Source organism: Leptinotarsa decemlineata, unplaced genomic scaffold, assembly GCF_025532065.1.
Source record: "Leptinotarsa decemlineata unplaced genomic scaffold, Ldec_3_MD MMD2_tig00026328_RagTag_RagTag, whole genome shotgun sequence".
NCBI lineage: Eukaryota > Metazoa > Arthropoda > Insecta > Coleoptera > Chrysomelidae > Leptinotarsa > Leptinotarsa decemlineata.
Genome location: NW_027412688.1, coordinates 36,879,787 through 36,902,563, shown reverse-complemented (window position 1 = coordinate 36,902,563; position 22,777 = coordinate 36,879,787). Strand labels below are relative to the sequence as shown.

The following is a 22,777-nucleotide window of genomic DNA, read 5'->3' as shown; positions in this document are numbered from 1 at the left end:
TAGACACTGCGCTATTTGACTGTTTCAATTCAATAGTTGGTACTTTGGACAGGATAGAAATGGGGTGTGTCTACTATCCAAAAATTATACCTTTACTGCACTAACCTTGAAAATCGATCCTTCAGAGTTTTGATCAGTTATCATTGCATACCTGGATACTTGATAAACTTAGATCTTTTGGGTGGTTCGTCTCCTATTTTGATATGCAGTTGATCGCATTCTGTTTTTCGTTTTTCGCATTAAGTTTTGGCTAATTGGAGTCAACTTATAGTATTTCTATAATTTCTCTACTGAGTCTAAATTACCCTCTATCTCAAGTTTTTATTTGTTAGTTATTTACTTCAGGCAGGTATCATCGGCCTAGAGCCGCATTATTCCATCATAGGGAAATCAAGAAATTGGGTTCATGTAAATTATAAACAGCTTTCGATCGAGAATAGAGCCCTGTGAAACTCCGTGAGATATCTTAGCTATGGAGCAAGAAGACCCCCCTCAACCACATATGTAGTTCTTCCATTCACATAGTTCTTCCATTCAGATAGTCTCTAAATCATGACAATACTTGTCTATTTATCTCCTAGAGTAGTTAGTAATAGTGAGTGGTATATAATGAAGGCTTTCCTTGGGTCTAGAGACACAAAAACACCAAAAAAATTACCACCTCTAAGTTGTAACATGTTGGTGAATAGATCAATAGCAGCTGTGTTAGTTTTACCTCTAAACCCATATTGTTTATGATACCAGAAATTTATCCTGTTGAAGACGGAAACAAGTCAAAACTTTCTCAGTGTTCAATCCATGGATACTTATCCTGATAAGAAAGACAGGTTAGCACCAAGGTGCTAAAAATCACTTGTTTCTATGAATTTTCTCATCACATCTCCAGAAATATGGTCTGAGCCACCTGTTTCAATTTAGATACGCCTTCTATAACCTCTTCTAAGATAGTTAACTGCCTTTCACTTATCTCGTATCTTATCAGTAATATTATGGTCTATCTGTAGCTTAGATACAGTTGATAGATGATTTAAAGTTTTATTAGTTAACAGAGTTTAGCAAAATCAAAATTTGTTTTACAGCTAGTTGAATCGCTTCCCTTGGGAGGTTTTCAAGTTTCAATGGACAGTTTTTTGAGGAACATTTTGCAGACGTTGTTACTGAGTGCGAACAACTTCAATGATGTATGGGTAGGCTTAGAATAACGGATGAATGATTGTAGAGCTAAAGGTCATTGTTTCGATTTGTCGTTGATTTTCCTGAAGGAGAGTAACGAAAGCATATGTTTTTTCAATGAAACGTTCAACATAAAATTTTTCGTCAATGAAGAAACCACGAGGGTAATGGAGGTATGAAATATTATTCAAATGATGTATCATAGAGAAGGTAAAGTTTTTTTGGAATCATGAGTGAAACTTATACTTCTAGTAGGAAGTTCGTTTTTACAGAAGTGTAATTTTAGATAAAATGGGAGGAAAGAAAACACATTATTTACTAATGATTTCAACAAAAAATATTTAATTGTACCACCTAATAAATAAATAACAATCTAAAACTATAACAGGTATAAAAACTTACGAATCTAACAGAGTATTTACAACTTACAAAAATCTCAAAAGGATTTATAACATTCGAAGGACTTTGAGCCGAAATGAATCCCTACGATATCAAATCAAACAATAGGACAAGAAGTAGTATTTTTTTTCGTCAAGGCTTCATGGTTTCAACATCAATTTTTTTTTATCAGTAACTAGTTTTTTCAAAATTGAGTAAAACCAATGATTCTTACATCACTAATATATGATATGAACATAGCAAAATTTGTTTTTCTCCTGTATTTCTGTTGTTATGAATGTGCGTGCGACATTGCCAACCCAACCTATTTTTGAGGTTAATTTCTTCTACTTCCCTTTTTTTATTATCTTTACTTCCATTAAGGTGCAGTAAACCACGTTGAGGTCGATTTTATGGGTAGTTCTGATTTTCAAAGAAGCATTTCGTATTACGAAACAAAGACATTGAGTATATCTGGAATTTTGTTGAAGAGATATTTGACTGAGTAGTACTCATTCAATAATTATGTCGCATTTCCATTCATGTACTTTTTTTGCTTAAAAAAATTATATAAGCTTTGGAAAGTGGTTTGAAAGTGAGGGAAATCAAGTCACATAGGTAGTGACGCCACAGTCATTTTTGAAACTTTGGTTTTCGTTTGATATAGAAACATTTGGCTATTACTTCTTGATGAATGAATTATTTTCTTATAGAACCAACGAATGATATTGATTTTATAATTGTCTTTCGTAAAGTGTAAAAGGCTATAATTTCTATCATTGGACTGAAACCTTCAATATCTTATAAAAAGGATTATGTTGGTAATCAATCCCTTCACATATCAAGTTTATCATTCGAAGAGTAAAAGGTCAATCCCTTTGAAACCCAATCGATAAATCAGTTTACAAATTGGTATATGAAGACTTTGGGACACGCATTATGCTACTGCCTCTCTCATTTCTATTGTTTTTGGGTTGTTGACTAGGGATAAACTCTTGGATGTTCAATCTGGTGCTCAGTGTCGGATATTTCGAAGCAAATTCCTGGAATCGGCTTTCTGTGTCCTGGTTCTGTCTTTGGGAATTGTATTTCTGTTGATATTGTCTGAAAATTAAATTTGGGTATTATATTTTTCATCATCGATCGATCAGATGTTACATTTCATGAAAAGTTCGCATCACCTAAACCATATATAAAGCACATCAAATTCAATTATTATTTATTATTATTATTTTCCAGAATGAGAATTCACGACCTTCAAATCTTTCAAAATAGGTAAGAGATAGGAAACCAAAATAAATGAGAGTTTTGCCGTTTTAATGTCATGTGTCTTACTGACTGATAGAGAATTTTATTCTCTATACACTGATGCTGTTAATTTTTTTCCAAGTTTTTATTTTTCGACTCTTTTCAGCTTATTACACCTGCATTCAACAAAGAACCTGTACAAACTAGCACTGACGAAAATCAATATATTTTTCATACGAGAGCTCTAAAACAAAGCATTTTAAACTTATCATTCCAACCCTTTTATTAAAAAAAAATATTTAAATACTTAAAAAAGAGGAATGAAATAATGCATTCATTTAAAGGGATTCGTTTCTATTTCACCATTTGGCAACATCGGCTATAGCTAATAAAGGACAATGAATCTGTTACCTGTATGAGACAAACAAAGATGACATATTTCAGAGGCGTGCTGTTCTGTTTACTTATGTTCCGAGTTCCGAGACATTCTGTGACATATGACATTTTTTGCACCCAACCTATCTTTCTCTATATAAATAAATAACAAAACAACTGTTGTTTATGTAGCTTGTGGAGGTGGTATTGAACTTCAATTTATATTTTGCCTTAATTGTTTATTTATAAAGATAATTTTCCTTTTTAAAGTAGAATATCTAGGTGCGTATAAATTATTTCAACTGGCGCTGTTGCCAGTATGTGAATTAGAAACAAATCCTTTTAAAAATGAAAACCCAACATTTGAAACATCAATTTGAATACTTTTCGAAGTGAATTTGAAAAACTCATGAATTAAACTCAACTTTATTTTGTTCAAACTTGCATTTGCTGTAATAACCCAAATTGAGGAACATTTCCTATTGTTGGGTCCCAAGTCTCGGCTCCCAAGTAGTTAGAAAAAACAAAAAAATATGAAACGATGCCTCATTGGAATAAAAAATATTGAATTGTATTATGAGTTATTGAATAACATTGTTGAATCAAGCACGTTAAAGTACCTACATAAACCGTTTCGCAGCAAACTCACCCAAACTTTCCTTCTTGTGGATCCTTCTCCTGGCTCTCCCCAGTTGGTAGGGGTTGCAGGGGGGCTCCAAAGTGGGCGCTCAGCTGCTCTTTGATTTTGGACTGCTGCTCAGGAGTGAAATTCTCGAACCCTGTGATGATTGGAGGCAAGGACCTTACTGGTACATTCTGCTCCGGGCCGTTTTGTCTTGACTCAAGGTCGTACTGCTGACCGGGAAGGGAGTACTGTTGCTGGGAAGGCTGAAAAAAGTGCTGGGAAGTCAACTGAGCTAGGTGGGATATTTGAGAAAGCTGGAGGGGAGTTTGTTGGTGGTAGTTCCCTGAGGGTTGGACGGGGGACATGTGAGTGGTTAGGGGCAGAGGAGTGGGGAGGGGGTTGTAGTTCTGTTGGTATTGCTGTGACGGTTGTGCGACTTGGAAGCTTCCCAAGGTGTTGGAGGTGGAGATCTGTGGTACGTAGTGTTGGATGGGCTGTTGCTGAGGATGTTGCTGTTGTTGCTGGGAAGTGCCCTGGAGGAGTTGGTACCTGTAATTTATTAGTTTATCACTGTCGGACTTTCAAAATAAGGTACCATCCAAAAATTTTCCAAATATTCAATTGTGAGGAAGAAAATGAAAATGGCAGTTGATTGTAGTTTGAAAACACATTCGAAAGCGGCGTATATTTATCAATAGACCTACATCTTCTTTTATTGATAGATTTCTGGCATCGGTTTTTGCTTTAAAATAGATCATAATTGAACACAGATTTTTTTTTATTTTGAAAAGCGGTAAAACTTACATTCAGTTTCATTCTACATCTTTTCATCTAGTACATTGAAATTAATGGTATGAACTGACAGTAAATTAATTTTTGAACGAGCTCTGAAAACATTTTTTCAAACCCATCAATTTTTTGCATTACACAATTTATACGATACGAAAGTTTATCGCCACATTTATTTATTTCATAAAAAAACTTTTTTTTTCTTAGAATTACCTATGTCAAGATTAAGTTAAACATTGTAAATCTCACGACAAGTTCTTATATCATAGAGTTCTATAGTGTAATGTATCAATAAATTAAAAACTATTTTCATCTGTTTCATTTTATTTTTTAATTATCTGTTTCTTGGTTGGTCTACTATATTATATTTAAAGTGTAAAATGTTTTATATTCTTCATTCAACACCCTTGTCATGAGGGTGCATAAAAGACTACTTCACCATCTTGGAATTCCGCCATATTAATTTCAGAATGACGCCATTGCCTTATTTCTATTCTTTTCAGTAGAACCTTACATTAAACACCCCTTTTATGGGTTGTATTAACAAACTAATCCGCCATCTTAAATATTTCGTTTTTTTTTCTAGCAAACGCTTTAATTTTATAACCATATCATGGATATGTATAGATAGATAGACAGATAGCTAGATTCTGATGCCCAATGTTGGGGGGTCCTAGGTCCTCCAAGAGAAATATTTTGTCTCGAGTAGTACACTCCCAGATTTTGTACGGTTCACCATCATGACACACAGTAACGCAAAACAAAAAAATTGTTCAAAAACTCACCGGCCTACAAAAGAAATTAACAGTTAGAATATGTAGTGCATATAGAACTATATCTGCAGAAGCAGCATGTGTTATTGCTGGAATTCCACCAATAGAGCTCTAAGTCATCGAGAGAAAAATGCAGGCATTTCCAAGGGAATCGCTAGAGAAAATTTGATGAATAACTGGCAACGAAAATGGGATAGTGGTCAATACAGTAGATGGACACACCGATTAATGCCCGCAATAGAGAGTTGGTTGAATCGAACCTACGGAGAGGTGGACTATTACCTCACCCAGGCACTGTCGGGGCACGGTTGTTTCCGTAGGTACCTATATAACCGCAGAAGAGCAGAATCTCCAGATTGTCTTTACTGTAATGCAGACGACGACGTAGAACACACCCTTTTTGTCTGTATAAGATGGGAAAATGCGAGACTTCTGTATGCACGTGAAACAAACACCACATTAAGTGCCGATATTATGATGGAAAGTCTCTTACGTGGCGAAGAGACTTGGAACAAACCCTATAGGACGATAAGAGAAATCATCAAAACTAAGAAAAGAGAGTGCAGGTGACGAGAAACTCGAGTAATAAGCTCAAGAAAACTTGAGATCAGTCGGAGCACAAATCGGTGACTAAATGTGTAAAACTCTGTAAAACATCTACATTCAAAATATTGTTTGCGATTTTGAACTGATTGAAATTGGGACTTTTTATGTTTGACGGAATTTTATTGTACAGATTTGAGTTCAAAGAATTCATTTTAGAAATTGTCAAACGCAGATTTGGCATTTTCAATAAGTCGACAAATCTGGTGTTACATTCATGGTTTTCGTAATCTTTTCAGTGAACTCTTTTGTTTGATGATTATTTCATGGGGTGTCTAAAAGAACTAGCCCATCATCTTGGCTCATCCGCCACATAGTGGATTCAGAGTGACGTGAATAATGATTGTTGCATAGTCATTCAAAAATATCAAGTCCAGCCAAGTTTCTTCGTTCACTTTTGACCACCTCGTGTCTAGAATTGTCCACGATTGAATCCAATTACTTCCATTATGTTCCACCATGCAATCATTCAAGAACCGTGTGTAGTTCATCTAACACAATAAGAATACACCGCCTGTAGCAATTAATTTACCACGTGAAAGCAAATCACCGCTAATTGCAAGATACTGCGATGTCCAGAAGCAAGGTCTCGATAACTCTCCTTGGCCGTGATCATGGTGCGTGTAAAACTAATGCAACATTCTCCTGGCCGGCCAGTGAAATGAGAAATTGCTATTAATAATAACGCAAAAGAAGTATTTGAAAGGATGCCGTGATTCAATACAGGAAAAGTAACGCGGTAAAAGTAAAAAAGGGAACTCGAGGAGTGTAAGTCATGCGGTAGTGACGACGAGTTTGATTTATGCTGGGCTGTCACTTTCCCTGCATCTTGCACATGGTTTTGTTGGTGTCTCATTAGAATTTATCACGAGAAATATCTAGAGCTATCTCAATTTGAGAAATGAAAGTTAAAACGTTAAATAACGGTTATGTGATTTGCAAATGTAGAGTTGATCTCCACATTCAAAAACTACTTCTGTTTTTTTACTTTTTGTGGAAAGGTTCTCTACGTTTCACCAACATAAAGTTTAGGACAACAACCACAAGTCAACTTATATAATCCTGATCTATCCCTTTATTGTGTTTTGCTTTAATTATCATTCGTTCGGTAAGTCACATGCAAGTCTTTGTTTTAAAAAAAAGGCGATTTTATTGGTGGCTTTACCAAATTATGTTAATGTTCTATGACGCCTATTGTCGTCTGGTAATGTGGAAAAACAACACCGTAATCATGCCTTAGATTCACCAGTTTTGGCCCCCTGAGACTTTTTTCTGTTCCAAAATTGAAGATACACATGTAAAGACGGCGTATTGCGACGATTGAGGACATAAAAACCAAATCGCTGAGGGAGCTTGAAATGATATATCAGAACTCATGGGCTAAACAGTATAGGGCCTCAGAAAGTTAACGCATTTTTTTGTTCAAAATTAGCTTCATTTATCAACGCGCCGCTTTAACATTTCAATAACACTTTTGTAGAACGATTTATGTTTTGCTTCAAAATAGGCTTCAGTTTCAGCAATTTTTTTACCGGTGATTATTTTTTGAGGTCTGCGAACAGAAAAAAGTCGCTGGAGGCCAGACCTAGAGAATACGGTGAATGCGGAAGCAATTCAAAACCCAATTCATGCAATGGAATAGTTTCATGATTTTTGATTTACAGTTTAGTTGATAGTAATTTCAAATTGAAAAAGAGTGCACTTTGTTTCAGCTTTCTAAATACCGTTGTTCTCCTGTAATTAATGATTGAAATTGGGATTTTCTAGGTCCATGACGTCACGGGCCTAGTCCCGCTTTTTATTCGATTGACCAATAGGAATATTACAAATAAGCAACATTGTCAAATCGTGAAATTCACGGAGTGTATAAACAGTTTCGGATTCATTCGTGATTCAAAATAAAATCACAGTCACTTTCGACAACTAAATATAAGAAACAAGTGCAAGAAATGTATTGGGAGAGAAAATTATTTGTGCATGGGATCCAAATAACACAAAACAGAATAAAACCCTTATTTTCAAAAAATCTACGGCGGTAGACATTTTCATGTTGATATGGAAGTAAGTGTATATGAACTCGTTAACTTTTAAGTTAAAGAAAAAATTCTTCTCATGGAATAAAATGTACACGAAAACCATGGTTGTAAATTATGTTTTGGATGCTCAAAAATGCAGTTGTTTGAGCCAATGTGTGAGAGCTCGCATTGTCGTTGTGAAGAGTGATCCGTCTTCGGCGGTTGGTTTTCCTGATTTCTTGGAAGACAACTGGCAAACATATGGTTGTGTACCGCTCAGAATTGACTATTCTGCGTTGGTCTAGTGGTACGGTTGCGACATGTCCAGTTTTTTCGAAAAAACAGGCGACCATTTTCTTGGAAGTGCTTCGTGCGCGAACGACTTTTGTCGGATTTGGCTCGTCTTGAAACATCCATACAGTCGACTGCTGTTTACTTTCGGGCTCATACGCGTAAATCCACGACTCATCACCTGTTACGATGTCATAGAGGTGTTTCGAAACACCGCGATTGTATTTTTTGAGCATTTCCTTCGACCAATCCACACGAGCCTTTTTTTGAGCGATTGACAAATTGTGTGGGATCCAACGCGAACATTTTTTTGACAGTCAAATGTTTATGCAATAATAAATGTATGCTGGTTCCACTAATGCCTAAGGTTGTCTCAATTTCACGACAGGTCACATGACGATCAGTTCGCGCACAGCATCAATGGTTTTCGTAACAATAACTGATTTTGGACGACCTTCACTACGACCAACTACGACCACGATTGAATTCACCATACCATCGATAAACACTGGTCCTTGATGGAGCTTCATCGCCAAAAATTGAATTAAGTTCATCCATGCACTGTTGCTGACTTAATCCGCGTCGAAAGTTGTAAAAAATAATCGCACGAAAATGTTCACGATTCAATTCCATGTTTGCGCCGAGATGAATCTTTTAAGTCACTATAAACAACACAAATAGCGCGCGTATTTCAAAACGTTTTGAGTACGTGTACGCTCAAAAATGTCCAACTTTACGATAGATCTGTCATTTGAAGGTTGGTACTAACTGTAAAAGCGGTAAATGTAATAAGACTAGCGCCATCTATGTGTTAGACCGGATACTTTTCAGCCCAGGTAGTACTTCGAGAATTGGGAAAAACGCTGACACAAGTGTATTTTTTGAGAAAAATCAGATAATTCACCTCATTTTTTGAACAGACTTCGTAATTACATGTTTAAGTATCTAAAAAATTCACAAATTTAGTTTTTATCCATTCAATAAAACAAATTGTTGATGAGAATTCCCTAAGGAATTTATAATGATGAATTCTTACGATTTAGGAAGGGTCAAATTACTGAAATTCAAGACGAAGTGATGAAACGAAACAAACTTGTAAACAAAAAATGGGAAAGTACATCAAAACTTAATCATGTCCGTTGATCGAAATCAATCGATTGTTCGGTTTCCTTTCAAATTCTTCGAGTATCTACCGTATCCAAACCGGATGGCGGCACTTCTTTTTTTACAATACAGAGAGATGAAAGTTAAAGCCTCATTAGATATATGGGACTAATATCGCAACGTAATAATTGAAGTAAAAGAGAAATGCGGAGTAGGTACTTTTACTTCATTTTTTACATTGTCGATTCAATTAATTAATATGTCTCATGGTGGCATTTTGATTGGTTGTTTAAAAACGCGGAATGATGGTGGCATATTTATCGGAAATTCCACCGATTCGGTCGACAGAAACGAATGAGAGAATTTCTAATTTGTGAAGATGACAATCGCTATAATTTGTAAAAAGATACACATTTTTTCAAAGTGGTTTTGCAAAACATTGATTGGTACAAAAATTGAAAATTGGTCTACACTTGATGAAAATCCGTAATAACAAAGTCAAATAAACCTTCAGATTTTCACGTAACAATTTACAAAATCGCGATGCATATTTCATTGTACAGAGTATTTCTTAATTATAGTGGAGAGAATATGAACATTTTATTAAAACAACGATAAAAATAAAATAAAAACAACAATAAAAATTAATTGGCGCTCCGGGGCGACTTCATTGATTCCAGTGGCGCATTTGCTTTTTCAGCTGCAGGAAAACCCGGAAAAACCTGCAGCACCACATCATCTGAAGATCTTGATCTAACAATGTCCTCTCTCTTATAAAACAAAATGTAGGGGGTCTCGAGAGGCTCCAATAAATTCAGATAAAAAGGCGTGTTTGGGAACTGATTTTATGAAAAAAATATATAAATATAGGTCTGGAAATGCATTATTTCTAAAATACAGAGTGTTGAACTTTCCAGATTGTTGCTGAACAGGCGAAAAGACAAGTGTCTTATTCCGAAACATCGATGCCCGCCCTTGAGGATGACAGTGTTCCATGTTACCTCTTTCATATACTTTGTTATGAGTGTATATGAACGACCTTTCACAAAGATTCCTCCTGATCTGTCGTTAGCGGATTATTAAGCGAGAAGATTTCTTGCGGAAATTAGGGTTTACCGCGATGCTTGTCGCTCGCCTCACTAGTGACTTCTTAGCAGCCACTAGCATTCGTATTCTATCAAGGCAGTGCTCTTTAGTGATCATCAGCATATTTTGACTCAAAGTGTGATGGATACGCCGTAGTTTGGCAGCTATTCGCCGCACTGCTGGTGCGCCCAGTAATCCATCACGCATTGAATGCGAGACGCGTATTATCTCACTAATGTGATCTTAGCCTCCAACTTGTGTACCCGCCGTTCAATCTTCCGTACCGCAAGGTCTGGATTTCGTCCTTTCGATTCGGAAAACGATTGGATGGAGGTATTGATTTGTCAGATGTCAGCCTCTTCTGTTGGAACACTATGAACCTCTCTATCCAAACAAGCCAGTTCTTGTGGCTTCAGGAGCCTAATTCTATGAGGCGCCCTTTGTGTTCTGATTATCTCCATTGGTGACATTATGCGAGTCTCCTTTCAAGCCGTGCCAACTAATGATAGAACTGTCACTCCCTCCACTTCGTAAGCAGGCTAGGGTGGAGCTATATTGCCCTGCCGTTGAAAATAGGAAAAGTTATCCATAAGGTTTTGGACGGGAAAAGTGGTATGCTCCGCATGTGTTTCACATCATAGATCATGCATTCTCACCATGGTCCCTCTTCGCGTGGGTTCATTACTATCGGATCAATGCATGCGTCCACCCAAAGCGTCCGTTGTCATAGCCAAGGTTATCATCGGTAGGCAAATCATGGTTATGAACCCCACCACCTTGCTTCTGATCCCTTCGAGCGTGTCGATTGTGGGACCCCTTCCTCGACTACCAGGAATCGAGTTTTGAGTCTACCTGGTGGTTAGTCCTGTAGACCCACGATCGGTATCGGAGGGAGAATAGTGTCCCTCTTTCTGGGTGCGCCTCGGCTGCTGGGCCAGCCGGTTTTGCACCAGTAGCTCGGTACGGTGGTGGTGCAATTCACCAAAGGCCTCAGGTGTTAGTGTCCATCCCCGCCTATTCATTATCAATAGTATTAGTATTAGACAACACAATTCAAGGACTCACCTAGCTTGAGGATTTCCATGAAAATAGTTCAATAACTGCTGGGTCTGTCCAGAAGGGCCTGCATAAACAACGTTTGGAGGAACGTAAGCTGGTTGAGCTATGATGATCATGGCAGTAGGTTGATTACTCTGTTGGGTTGTAAGTAGAGCCTTCTGGATCAGTTGTAGGATCTGTTGCTGGGACTGGGGATTCAGCTGAGCAGGAGCTTGAAGCTGCTGTATAAAAAATTCATAAAAAACTAGCTGACTTTCGATTGTTCTGTGTTATACAGGATCATTTAAAGTTGAGTATATTTATGGAGGATCTCGTAAACAGTAAGAAATAGAGAGTGAGTCGAATAATGACAAAGTTGACTTTCTTCGGATACTATTAAACGATATCCAAAAAACGACTCGACCTGTTTCGGTTCCGCAAAAAAATCCCATTTCTGTTGTGGGATGCATTTTTTTTCTACGCAGAAATATTGGAGATGTGTTTGAACGTTGCAATAGGAACTTTCAATAAGTCTCCATAAAACTTCTATAAGACTTGGACCACCTTCTACATTGACATTTCAAATACGGATAAATACGCATTTTTTCAACGCACAATGTACACATAATATCGTGAGATGAATTTGTTTTCAATATTCTTGAGAGTTTCAGATATACAATGGAGTCCCCCATAAGGTTTTTTCATCAAACCAACAAGGTTTGTGATAAAAGTTTCATTTGATGGTAAAATCTGCTTTTTCATAACGCGTATTATCCTATTGAAATCATACTTATAACTACAGGGTGATCCAGAAAATGGATTTCTCTCAAAAAACTTTGTGAATTGATTCTAAAATCGAATTCGAAACAGAAAATGTCGAAAAAAGTTTTTTCGGATATTTATCCTAGTCAAAATATAGGCTGTTGAGATGGCAATTGAAAGTAATGCTTTTTCGTGAATGAGCATATCAAACATGAATATCTTGAATATAGAACTCAATTCTCCCATATGAAAACAAATTGGAATACTCAAGGGGAAAAATATTAAAGTTTCCAATTCATATTTGTAACTTTGTAACTAACCCAATAGAAATTGCTGAAGCCTTCAACAGTCATTTTGTAAATATCGTTGAAAAACTTCCAGCTTAGTTATGAAACCAAAGAAACAATATTCGAGCAAAATAATTACAAAAGTTTATGATTTTTTTTACGACTCACAAACGTGTATACGAAGATGAAACTCTAATTTCAGATCTGAAAGATGAAAAAGCTTGTGACTCAGAGTAAATAACAAATTAAACCCTAAAATCAATATTTACGAGGTTTCTTCAAAATTGCTGACCATAAAAACATTCCCATGAGCATCGCTAAGAAATTGTTGAATGACGTCAACGGCTATCTAGATTTCCTTAAAAGGGCCATAACCATAGTTATATGGTTATGACATTGAAACCAAAGTACAACCATCCCGGTGGAAGAGCCCAGGGAAGCCAAGACCAAAAATAGAATGCCAAGTTCGATCAAATGTCAAAAAACAACTCCGAAATCATGCCCCAACCACCATATTCACCAGGTTTGGACCCTTGTGACTGTTTTCCATTGATAAGACCTTTGAAAGGACGGTGTTTTGCTACAATTGAGGAGATCAAAACCGAATCGCTGACTACTTGGAAGGGGTCAAAATAAAAATCTTTGAATAAATGAATATTTCTTGAGAAAGATGAAAATTCGCCTTATTTTTTGAACAGACAGCACATAAAAGTGAGTGTTCTATCGCGTATTTTGTTGATGCTACATGTACCTACATTTTTTCATCGTCCCAAGTGTAATTTCATTTCTTCAAAAACATGCTGACATTTTCACCATTTTTCATATACATTTTGAATTCGCAGAAATCAAGTGATTCACAGATTGGGGTTAATACCAGCTGATAGTGTCCATTCGCTGTGAAAGGCTCAATGGGGCAAGTCATGAAATTTTCCTAAAATTCTTGAGGATGTTACCGATCAAAAAATTACTATAAAAATACAGGTCGGTCGTATTAAAAACTCCATGATTAAGGGTGGCTCAAGTCGGGTGGCACCCCGTATAAAAATTCTATGAACCTGTTTGATATATTCTCTGTATCTGTAGAGGCATGACAACCAAGGGCATCTATTGTACCCCGAATAAGTCACTGTTTGGTGTGTATTGTTGTTAATCATGCTCTAAAGAAAATAACGCCGGCCGCCACTGGTTGCCATAAACCAATCGTGACGTAGCTAAGAGCGCGCGAATGTTCACTGTCGCTCCAGAAGCAGCGAGAATCATGCTACCGATTTCGATGAAACTTCGGCAAAATTTCTACTGCATTCGATAACGATATATAAAAGCTAGCCAGGAGCGTATCCCAAGTCAAGTGGACGTTACAGTGCGGTACGTGAAGTGATCTACTAAGGCCATGGACATAAACATTCAAATAATAGTTGAAGTTTTTGTTGAAGTGTTTGTTGTATTTAAAGTGAAGTAAAGTTAAGTTTGATTATTCAGTGTAGTCAATTATTGGTCAACCCACGGAGAAAACGTAACAGTATTTTAGGCTGACGGCGTCATTGGTCCATTTTTCTTTGGGAACGACGTTGGTCAGGCTATCACTGTCTACGGCGAGCACTGTAGGTCAATGATTATCAACTTATTTTGGCCTGAATTGGATGACCTGGACACCAACGACATTCTCTTGGTCTGAATTGGATGATCTGGATACCAACGATATGTAGTTTCAAAAGAACGGCGCTACGTGCCACACAGCTCATGCCACGTTGAATCTGGTATCTGTAGAGTAGGGAGGGTGAGTGTAGACTCACAGCACTTAGGCCACATGTGACCCATTGTACATCCCCCCGAGGAGTTGTCCTCCTAGGTCATCGTCCATCCTGTCGTTTCCAGGAAGGTAAACAGGTCACTAGGAGAAATCTCCTTTATATTGGCAGGTCTAGGCCAAGACTCGCCGAACACACACCCTCTTTGGCAACCTTTATGTGTTTCACGGTGGTTTCCGCGAAGGTTTCGGATGGTGCAGCGATATTACTGTCGTTGCGCGGCTTCTTCAACTTTCTTGGAGTTCCCTCCGTGGAGGTGCATAAGTGAGGGAGCTTTCCTGCAGGGGCAGCCGGTTCCTTGCCTTTATTCAAGGCGAAGCTCTTGGCGCCCGCCGCAGGAAGTGCCCTTGCTGTTGGAGGTGATCTGCTGTGTCCAGCCTCATTCCAAGCGGTAGATTGGGGTGGACTTTTCTGTTCATCCCCAGCCACCGCCTTAGATTGAGGTGTTTGATATATCAATGAAAGTTTTCCTGACAAATAGTTTCTCAATATTTTTGCGAAAAAGATACAGCCAAACATATTATTTAAAATGTGTTTCTGTTAGTATACGTGAACTCCATGCCCCGAATGTGAATGCAATAGTTTACTTCTAACCTGTTGCTGCAAATTGACTTGTGGTTGCATTTGCAGTATGGATGACGGTAAATGGTTCTGGGGTTGGTACTGCTTGTCTGGTTGGATAGACTGATGCTGATCAAACGTGTGGTAAGGAAATTCAGGTTTGGGCGTCGAAGCTACAGCGTTAAGTTTTTGGGAATATCTGGTTTTGCTGTCCTGAATGACTACAGGGTTGGATTTTGCTTCAGCCAAGTCCAGACGAATCACAGACATCACAAATATTACCTGAAACACAGAGGATGATGTATTGGATGAGTTTCCATTGAAAAAGTAGTACCGAGTATTGGGTCTATTTATATTATTGAAATCCATTTATTGGCTCTTTTATTTGGAAAAGTTCGTGGTACTGGTTTTCACATGATGATGTAATCATTGATTTTTATTTCAAAAATATGGGTCATGAAATATATATTTTGGAAGTTGTTTCAATTCTGCGTCCATCAAAAACTTGTATAATCGATTTTATGTAAAATGGAAAGAGGTTTAACTTCAAATCCATCTAATGGCTCAAATGCGTCACTGGAATCAATGAAGTCGCCCCGGAGCGCCAATTGATTTTTAATTTTATCGTTGTTTTTTCTTAAATAAAATGTTTTTTTGTTATTGAATGAATGAAACAACAAATATAATGATTTTTTTTGTTTATACAAATTCACTATTGGTTCCGAGTATGATAATTTATATATGCATTTAATAGTTTTATTTTGTAAAGATTTTAAAGGTTTTATTGTGGATTTATTGGAAGGTCGAAGCGTGGGAACAAATTACGCTCTGCAAACTTCCCGTTATCCTTATTTTGCATCTGAAGTTTTTCAAATACATTAACTACCGTTGCACGAAGATTATCAAGGCTTTTGATTTTGAATTCGACTTGAAGTTTGATTCGACTTTGATATCGTCGGAAACACAGTCTCCAACAGAGAGACAATACAAGCTATTCGCCGTCGTTTACCATGAAGGCAAAAATGCCAACATTGGACGTGACCGATGCCTTCCACGTCGGCTACAATTGCTGGATTAGGTACGACGATTCTTCGGTCAAGACCGTGCAAAATGAAGACGTATTGAAACCCCAGGGAACGCGAGTTCCTTATTTGCTGTTCTACAGGAATAGCGATATTTTCCTATCTAAATAAGGTTGCGTAGAGTTACGTAGAGTTCAGCGTCTGGAATCTTACGGAATTTCTCGTTTAAATTTTTATTGAAATTGATATTTTTTTTTGGTTTTAATGAATTATTTTATTCTTTCATTAGTGATAGGTATTGTTCAATTTTTGATGTTATATGTATATTTGATTTCGTTGGAACTAATTATAATTTATTGGCTGATCCCCAAATAGAAATTAAATGATGCAGTTGTGAGTATACAAGACTGAAATGTATATTTTTCAAAAATTTAAGAGGAATATAATTCTTGATTTTGAATATAATTCCAATGAGGGGTGCTACTTTTTTCAACTTATTTCAAAATGTTTGGTACATGATAAATTTTCATCAATGATTAAGTGTAAAACATTTAAGGAGGTGATTCCTCTACAAAAAAAAAAAGATAGGATCTTTCATATAAAGAAATTTCATTGGAGCATCCCTTGTTAAGATACAGCCCCTTGAAGGGGGTACATCAAATTTGTATAACAATTTTTTTCACAAGCACTGAAAAAGTTACAATGTTGAAATTACCCTGACGTTTTGTACTACCAAAAAGACACTTAGCCAGTAATTTATTTGGTTTGCCCCATGGTTGTAAGGGGTAGAAAACGCAACCCCTAAAATTTATTTCCAATGTAACTTTTTGTCTTATTATTTGTTTACCATTTAAAAATTTACTTCCGGTAGCCTGTTTCATTCTTAGCAAAAAATGTCTCTTGGGTTTTTTGCCCAAAATAAACCAGTTCGCAGCAAAAATTATTTTACGAACAACTACAGAGATATATCGTCATAAATGCGAACTGGATTTATTGTTATTTTGTAGAAAGTACCTGCATTAAACGATTAAAGGATAATAAACAAAACTGATTTATTAATAAAACACACAACATGTAGAAATCATAGTAACTGTTCAATATGTCTACCTTCAGACATTAGGCATGCGTCTAGACGTCGGCGCATTGAGCCACGTATTCGCTCAAATATTCCTGGAGTCTCTCTGATTACCCTGCATGCATCGATGATGCGGTTTCTTAAGTCCTTTACATCGCGAACAGGAGTACGATAAACCAAATGCTGTAAATGGCCCCATAGAGAAATCGAGAGGATTGAGATCCGGGGATCGAGCGGGCCAGTTCTGTGGTCCTCCTCGACCTATCCACTGATTTGCATATGTTTCAGTTAAATGCTGACGTGCTACTTAACTGAAATGGGCGGGAGCCCCATCATGCTTAAAAAACGTACCCCTTCTGACGCCCAAAGGAACTTCCTCCAGCAGTACTGGATGCACTTCTCTTAAAAATTGAACGTATGCCTCACCATTTAATCGAGGAGGTAGAAAATAATGCCCAATTACATCATCCCCAATAACTCTGAGCCACACGTTAAGAGAAAACTGTTCTTGATGGTTAGTTTACACAAAAGCGTGAGGGTTTTCATCAGCCCATATGTGGTAATTATAAAAATGAATAATGTTGTCCCGAAAAAAACTACATTCGTTTGTGAATTCTATCGTCTTCAGAAAGTCACAATTTCTTCTAATCATTTCCAGCATCCATTTGCAAAATTCAAGACGGTTCGGAAAGTCTCGCGGTATAACAGTGCCTGTACTCGTTGCAGATAGTAAAGGTATAAGAGTTGTTCCTTTAAAATTTGAAATACCGTCATATGATCAACATTTAGCTGAAAAGCAATCTTTCTAGTACTGGTAGTAGGTTGTTCTTCAATCAAATTAAGTACTGCTTCCTCAAGCTGTGGTGTTCGTACTTCTCGATGGAGACCACAATCCTGCGTTCTTTTGTCGAATGAACCATATTCTCGTAATCGTGGATGAAGTCGAGCAAATATTCTATGTGAAGGATGCTGCCGTTGAGGATACATTTCAGCATATCTTCTAGAAGCTTCTAACCCAATCCCCTGCGACAGACCGTGAACGTAATGCATATCAGCCATTTCCTCATTTGTGTATGCCATTTTAATAACAAGTGAATTATTAAAGTAACAATTTCGAAAATTCACAAACTGACAGCGTCATACCAATTTAATTGTCACTATCGCTAATAACGACCTACTAGATAGATTAGTTTCGTATTTTCGCATTTATGACGATGTATCTCTGTAGTTGTTCATAAAATAATTTTTTGCTGCGAACTGGTTTATTTTTGGCAAAAAACCCAAGAGATATTTTTTGTTTAGAATGAAACAGGCTATCGTAGTAGAGTATATAATGATTGTATCATCAGCAAATAATTCAACTGATCTCTTCAGAGGTGAATTCGTTAATGAATCAATGTAAATTAAAATTATTGTTAATTTTAGGTTGAGAAAAACAGCTATATATCTACTTGTTGTAACTATTTCTGTTCGTTATGGTTAATAAAGTCGTATTATTATCTTTATTTTCATTATTATAAGGGTCGAACTTTGATTCATGAATGAAAAGTCACCATTCTTGGTGTCTAACATTGACCGATCATTTTCACGACAAAAGAGAAGGTTCTCCTTTCCAAATCAGCAGAATGCGTGTATTATTTATAATAATCAACAGACGAAACTATAATTATGGGTAAAGATCGTGTTTTTCTGAAATCGTGGCTACTCCGTAATTTAAACTTTTATTGCCGGCATATGTATGAAGTAATCGTAGCTCGATTAGTGGCAATATCTTTGAAATGTCATAAAAGTCACCGAACACGCGATGCGTGGAGCATCCTGAGAGAAAGTATAAAGAACAGGCATCTGTTACGATATTTCGACTACTTAATGACACGAGACATGAACGAGTTTTACATCTATGAACCGTATTTCACTTGACAAAAGAGAAGGCGTTTGCTATTGCACTGTTGGCAACCCTATTTCAATGAAAATTCATTTCCAGCGCCATTTCAAAACATCAATTTTTTTTTTCGAAATTATAGTACTACTTGGTTGACTGGTTGATAGAATACATAAATTAATAATTGACATTATATAATAATAGTAACCTGGCATTTGCTGAGATGTCTTGCGGTACTACCCGACAAAACACCTTGTCAGGATGTCAGTCCAATCAGAATAAATTTCAGGGCGATTCCCTTAGTCCCTTTCTCTGCTGCATGTCACTATTGTAATTATCCGTTGCGCTCAGAAATATTCGAGGGTATAACTGTGGCACCCGCGGGAACCGGAGCCACAAGGTCACCCATTTGTTTTATATGGATGATCTTGGACTTCGTGCCTTTGGAGAGAAGGATCTCCAGCAGTCCTTGAGGGTGGTGAAAGACTGCACGCATGCCATCGGTATGAAATTCGGGAGAGACAAATGTGCAACGGTCCATCTTGAAAAAAGAAGATACGGGACTACGGAGAGGATGTGCAGCTCGTAGATGAAAGCATCCTACACCATCTGGATGCCAGAGAGACGTATACTTATCTAGGGTGGAACAACGCCACTCACAAGAGGTAACAGCAGTGAAAAACTTTCTCCGCGGCAAGTATCAGCACAAACTTCGACAGATCTGGTCATCGGAACTGTCGGGGAAGAACAAAGTTGCTGCAACAAATATGCTTGCCGTTCCAATCTTACTCTACTCGTTTGGAGTAGTGAAGTGAACTCGGGAGGAGCTCTATCAACTCGACGTAAAGACCCGAAAAATGATGCATCTCTATAGGAGTTTGCATCCCAAATCGTCCGTTCAACAATTGTACTTCCCCCAACAACAGGGAGGCCGTGGACTTTTGAGTTTGGAGTGTCTACATGACAGAATGGTGCTGGATACAGCCTGTAAAGTCGTCAGGAGTTCGGATCCCCTTCTCTGCATGATCCGTGACCATGAGAGAGCAGGAATTGGAGCATTTCTCTTTAGGGCAGCTGCCCGAGCAGCTGATGAACTCGGTATAGTTTTCGACACTGAACCAGGTGACCACAACTTTGTCACTGACTTGGAAAGCATTCAGCAAAAAGGACAGATGAAAGCCGCAAAGATCACCCTACTTCTGCGGAAACACAAGGACAAGCCAATGCATGAGGTGTTCTTCAATAACATTGTAGACCTTGACTTATCAAAACGCCTGATGTTCGCTTTCCTCAGGTCAAGTGGGCTGGAGTCGGAAACTGAGGGGTTCGTCATGGCCTGCCAGGATGGTGTCTTCAATACCTCAACCACATTCGCGTGATGGATATAGAGGTTTCTCAGGTCCCTAGATGTGAGAAATAATGAACATCGTGAATATATAGGGAGAAGATATATGGCAGGATCGGGGTTAGTGGAACATATTCTAAAATCATCCGGTGATCACGCCATAGAATGGAGTGAAACAGAAACCATCACCAAAAAACTCATGAAAAAATTAGAAAACTCAAAGAATCCGCATATATTCTTTTAGCAGGCATAACAAGTGTATTTCGAATAGTTCTGTGGAAATCACACGTTGAAAGGTGTGTTAGGAATCACACGTTAGAAGGTAAGACCTCGTTGAAAACGGAAAAGGATTATTTTCCGAAACGTAAACCACTTAAGCAAGGTAATTTATTTATTTTTTTCAATTGTTTTTTTTCCAATTTGTAGGCAAAATTTATGTATACGACAAGTTACTGACTAATTGGACTTTCCAGTTGTTTACATTACGCGGTAACTTTTCGGGGTGAACTTCGCAGTTTACCCTTTTACTACACTTCAGCAGATTCTCTATTAATTTATCTTTTATTTTTTCAGATTGTGGAAGGCTATAAGCCCCAAAAAACAGTATAAAACTTTCATGTTCTTTCATTCTTTTGAAAAAGTTGTTTCGTGTTTATCCAATATAAAACTTTGGACAACAACCACAAGTCAACTTGTAAACTTCATTCTCTTGGAAAAAGTTTTTCGTGTTTATCCAATATAAAACTTTGGACAACAACCACAAGTCAACTTGTAAACTTCATTCTTTTGGAAAAAGTTTTTCGTGTTTATCCAATATAAAACTTTGGATAACAACCACAAGTCAACTTGTATATAGGCTACGTCCAATTCTTTGCTTTTTAAAAAACGAACGATATTATTAGTAGGATCACCAAAGTAAGTTAGAGTTTCATAATGTTTTGTATCATTCTTTAAACCCGGTTCAGAGCTTGTTTCTGCAATTATTTAGATAGAATTGAGTCAATGATATCCACCTCGTAACCGTCGTTGACAGCAATATGTTTAATGAAAATCAGTTCTCTCTGAAAATTGTTTTCTGAAAGTGGAATATTATCATACCTACTATTGAAAGCTTCTACTTTTGTATAACGATGTCGGTGTAAGATGTTTTGTGAAAAATTGGAAAATCATGTTTATTATTAATTCTATAATTCCAAAATTCTCTGGTCATAATGTATCATCAAGTATCGGTCAATTCTGTCATGTTACTGATTTTTTTTTATTATAAATTTTATTTAAAAAAATAAAATTCAATTTTCGCTGGAACTTTTTTATCAATTATTAATCTAATATATGAAAATCTCATGTCACGATGTTTGTTGCCGCACACCTCTTAAACGGCTCAAAAGTTTTTAATAGTAAGTATGAGAATATATCGTAAAGTATATTTCATACCGCTAAGTGATAAGGGTGTCTTCAGCGGGAAACATTATTTTTGACGAAAATTTTTTTTTGTTTATTTTTGCCATCACATTTTTTTGTCCTATGAAAATACCTAATTCATGTGGCAAAACAAGGTTTACCGGAGCAGCTAGTATGATATAAAGTACACTTCGAGCTATATAAGTACCTTAAATTTTTATGTCTTTTATACTACCTTCAAAAAAATGTTTTCACAGCTGAGTTCAAATTGAAAGGGGTATATATTTAGGAAACATTATTTTTTGAGAAAGAAAGATTTTGGCTTTCTACTCCTCCATCTTTGAACAAAAAAATGTGGCAATCTTCCAAATGATGATATAAAGATGTGTAGATTATGCAAACAAGTAATTTTCAGACACAGACTGAAAAAAAGCCATATTGTATTCCACACTAAATAATTCCAATTATAAATTTTAACCTCAAATTGAGAAAAGTCTGTCTAATATCCCGCCTAACGTCCCAAATTATAAATTTTGACCTTAAATTGAGAATACTCTGTCTAATGTCCCGTATATTGTAATATTCAAATTATGAATTTTAACCTCAAATTGAGAATAATCTGTCTTATGTCCCGTATATTATTACATTCAAATTGCCAGATATCGGAGTTGGAATATGGAAAACAACATGTAATGTATTTACAGATCTAATGAAGTGCTAACGAATTTTATGAAATTCGTCCAAGAGCGTAACATATGATTGTTTTATAGTGACTTTCAAAAATAAAAACAATTCACCAATCATTTACTTTGTAGCAATAGCCGCATCGTTTCATTTCAATTTTTTTGTCGACTTCTTTCGGATACACAAATCGATTGATTATGCAAGTGGAAAGATCTACTGACGGTACTGTAATATTGAGTAGGTACGCAAAGTTTGTATACTCACCGTCCACATCGAGAGCTCCATATTTCCTCCTGCTGAACCGTGCTGAAGAAACTGTTTCACTCTCACTTCTGCAAAACAAGTGCAGCGCGATGATTATCCCACTCTTATTTATAGCTGATAAAGCGAATTTTTACACTTTTGTTGCCACGGTTATGACAGAAATATCAGAGAAATTCACCGGTAAAAGG

General features: G+C 36.9%; 1 protein-coding gene across 2 annotated transcripts; it reads right to left on the bottom strand.

The window, feature by feature from the left end:
- Window positions 1-1,529: 1,529 nt before the first annotated feature.
- LOC111502981 (uncharacterized) lies at window positions 1,530-22,739 on the bottom strand. Of its 2 annotated transcripts, none has more exons than XM_023157172.2 (5): window positions 22,590-22,739; window positions 14,950-15,198; window positions 11,526-11,740; window positions 3,824-4,348; window positions 1,530-2,655 (listed from the first exon to the last, which is right to left on the bottom strand). In XM_023157172.2, exons 1-5 carry the CDS (start codon window positions 22,608-22,610, stop codon window positions 2,454-2,456), a joined length of 1,212 nt encoding a protein of 403 aa, XP_023012940.2. In that variant the 5' UTR covers window positions 22,611-22,739; the 3' UTR covers window positions 1,530-2,453. The 2 variants fall into 2 exon arrangements, with proteins under 2 accessions (XP_023012940.2, XP_023012941.2); XM_023157173.2 differs by having other exon boundaries at window positions 11,526-11,737.
- Between the last annotated feature and the right edge of the window lie 38 nt (window positions 22,740-22,777).

Bases quoted from the DNA above. Each gene is read 5' to 3' on its own strand.
- LOC111502981 (XM_023157172.2), bottom strand. From the start codon at position 22,610: ATGGAGCTCTCGATGTGGACG. The intron at 4,349-11,525 runs GTGAGTCCTTGA...AATAAATTACAG, and splicing joins CATGGAAATCCTCAAGCTAG to GTACCAACTCCTCCAGGGCA. The intron at 2,656-3,823 runs GTGAGTTTGCTG...TTTAATTTTCAG, and splicing joins CCACAAGAAGGAAAGTTTGG to ACAATATCAACAGAAATACA.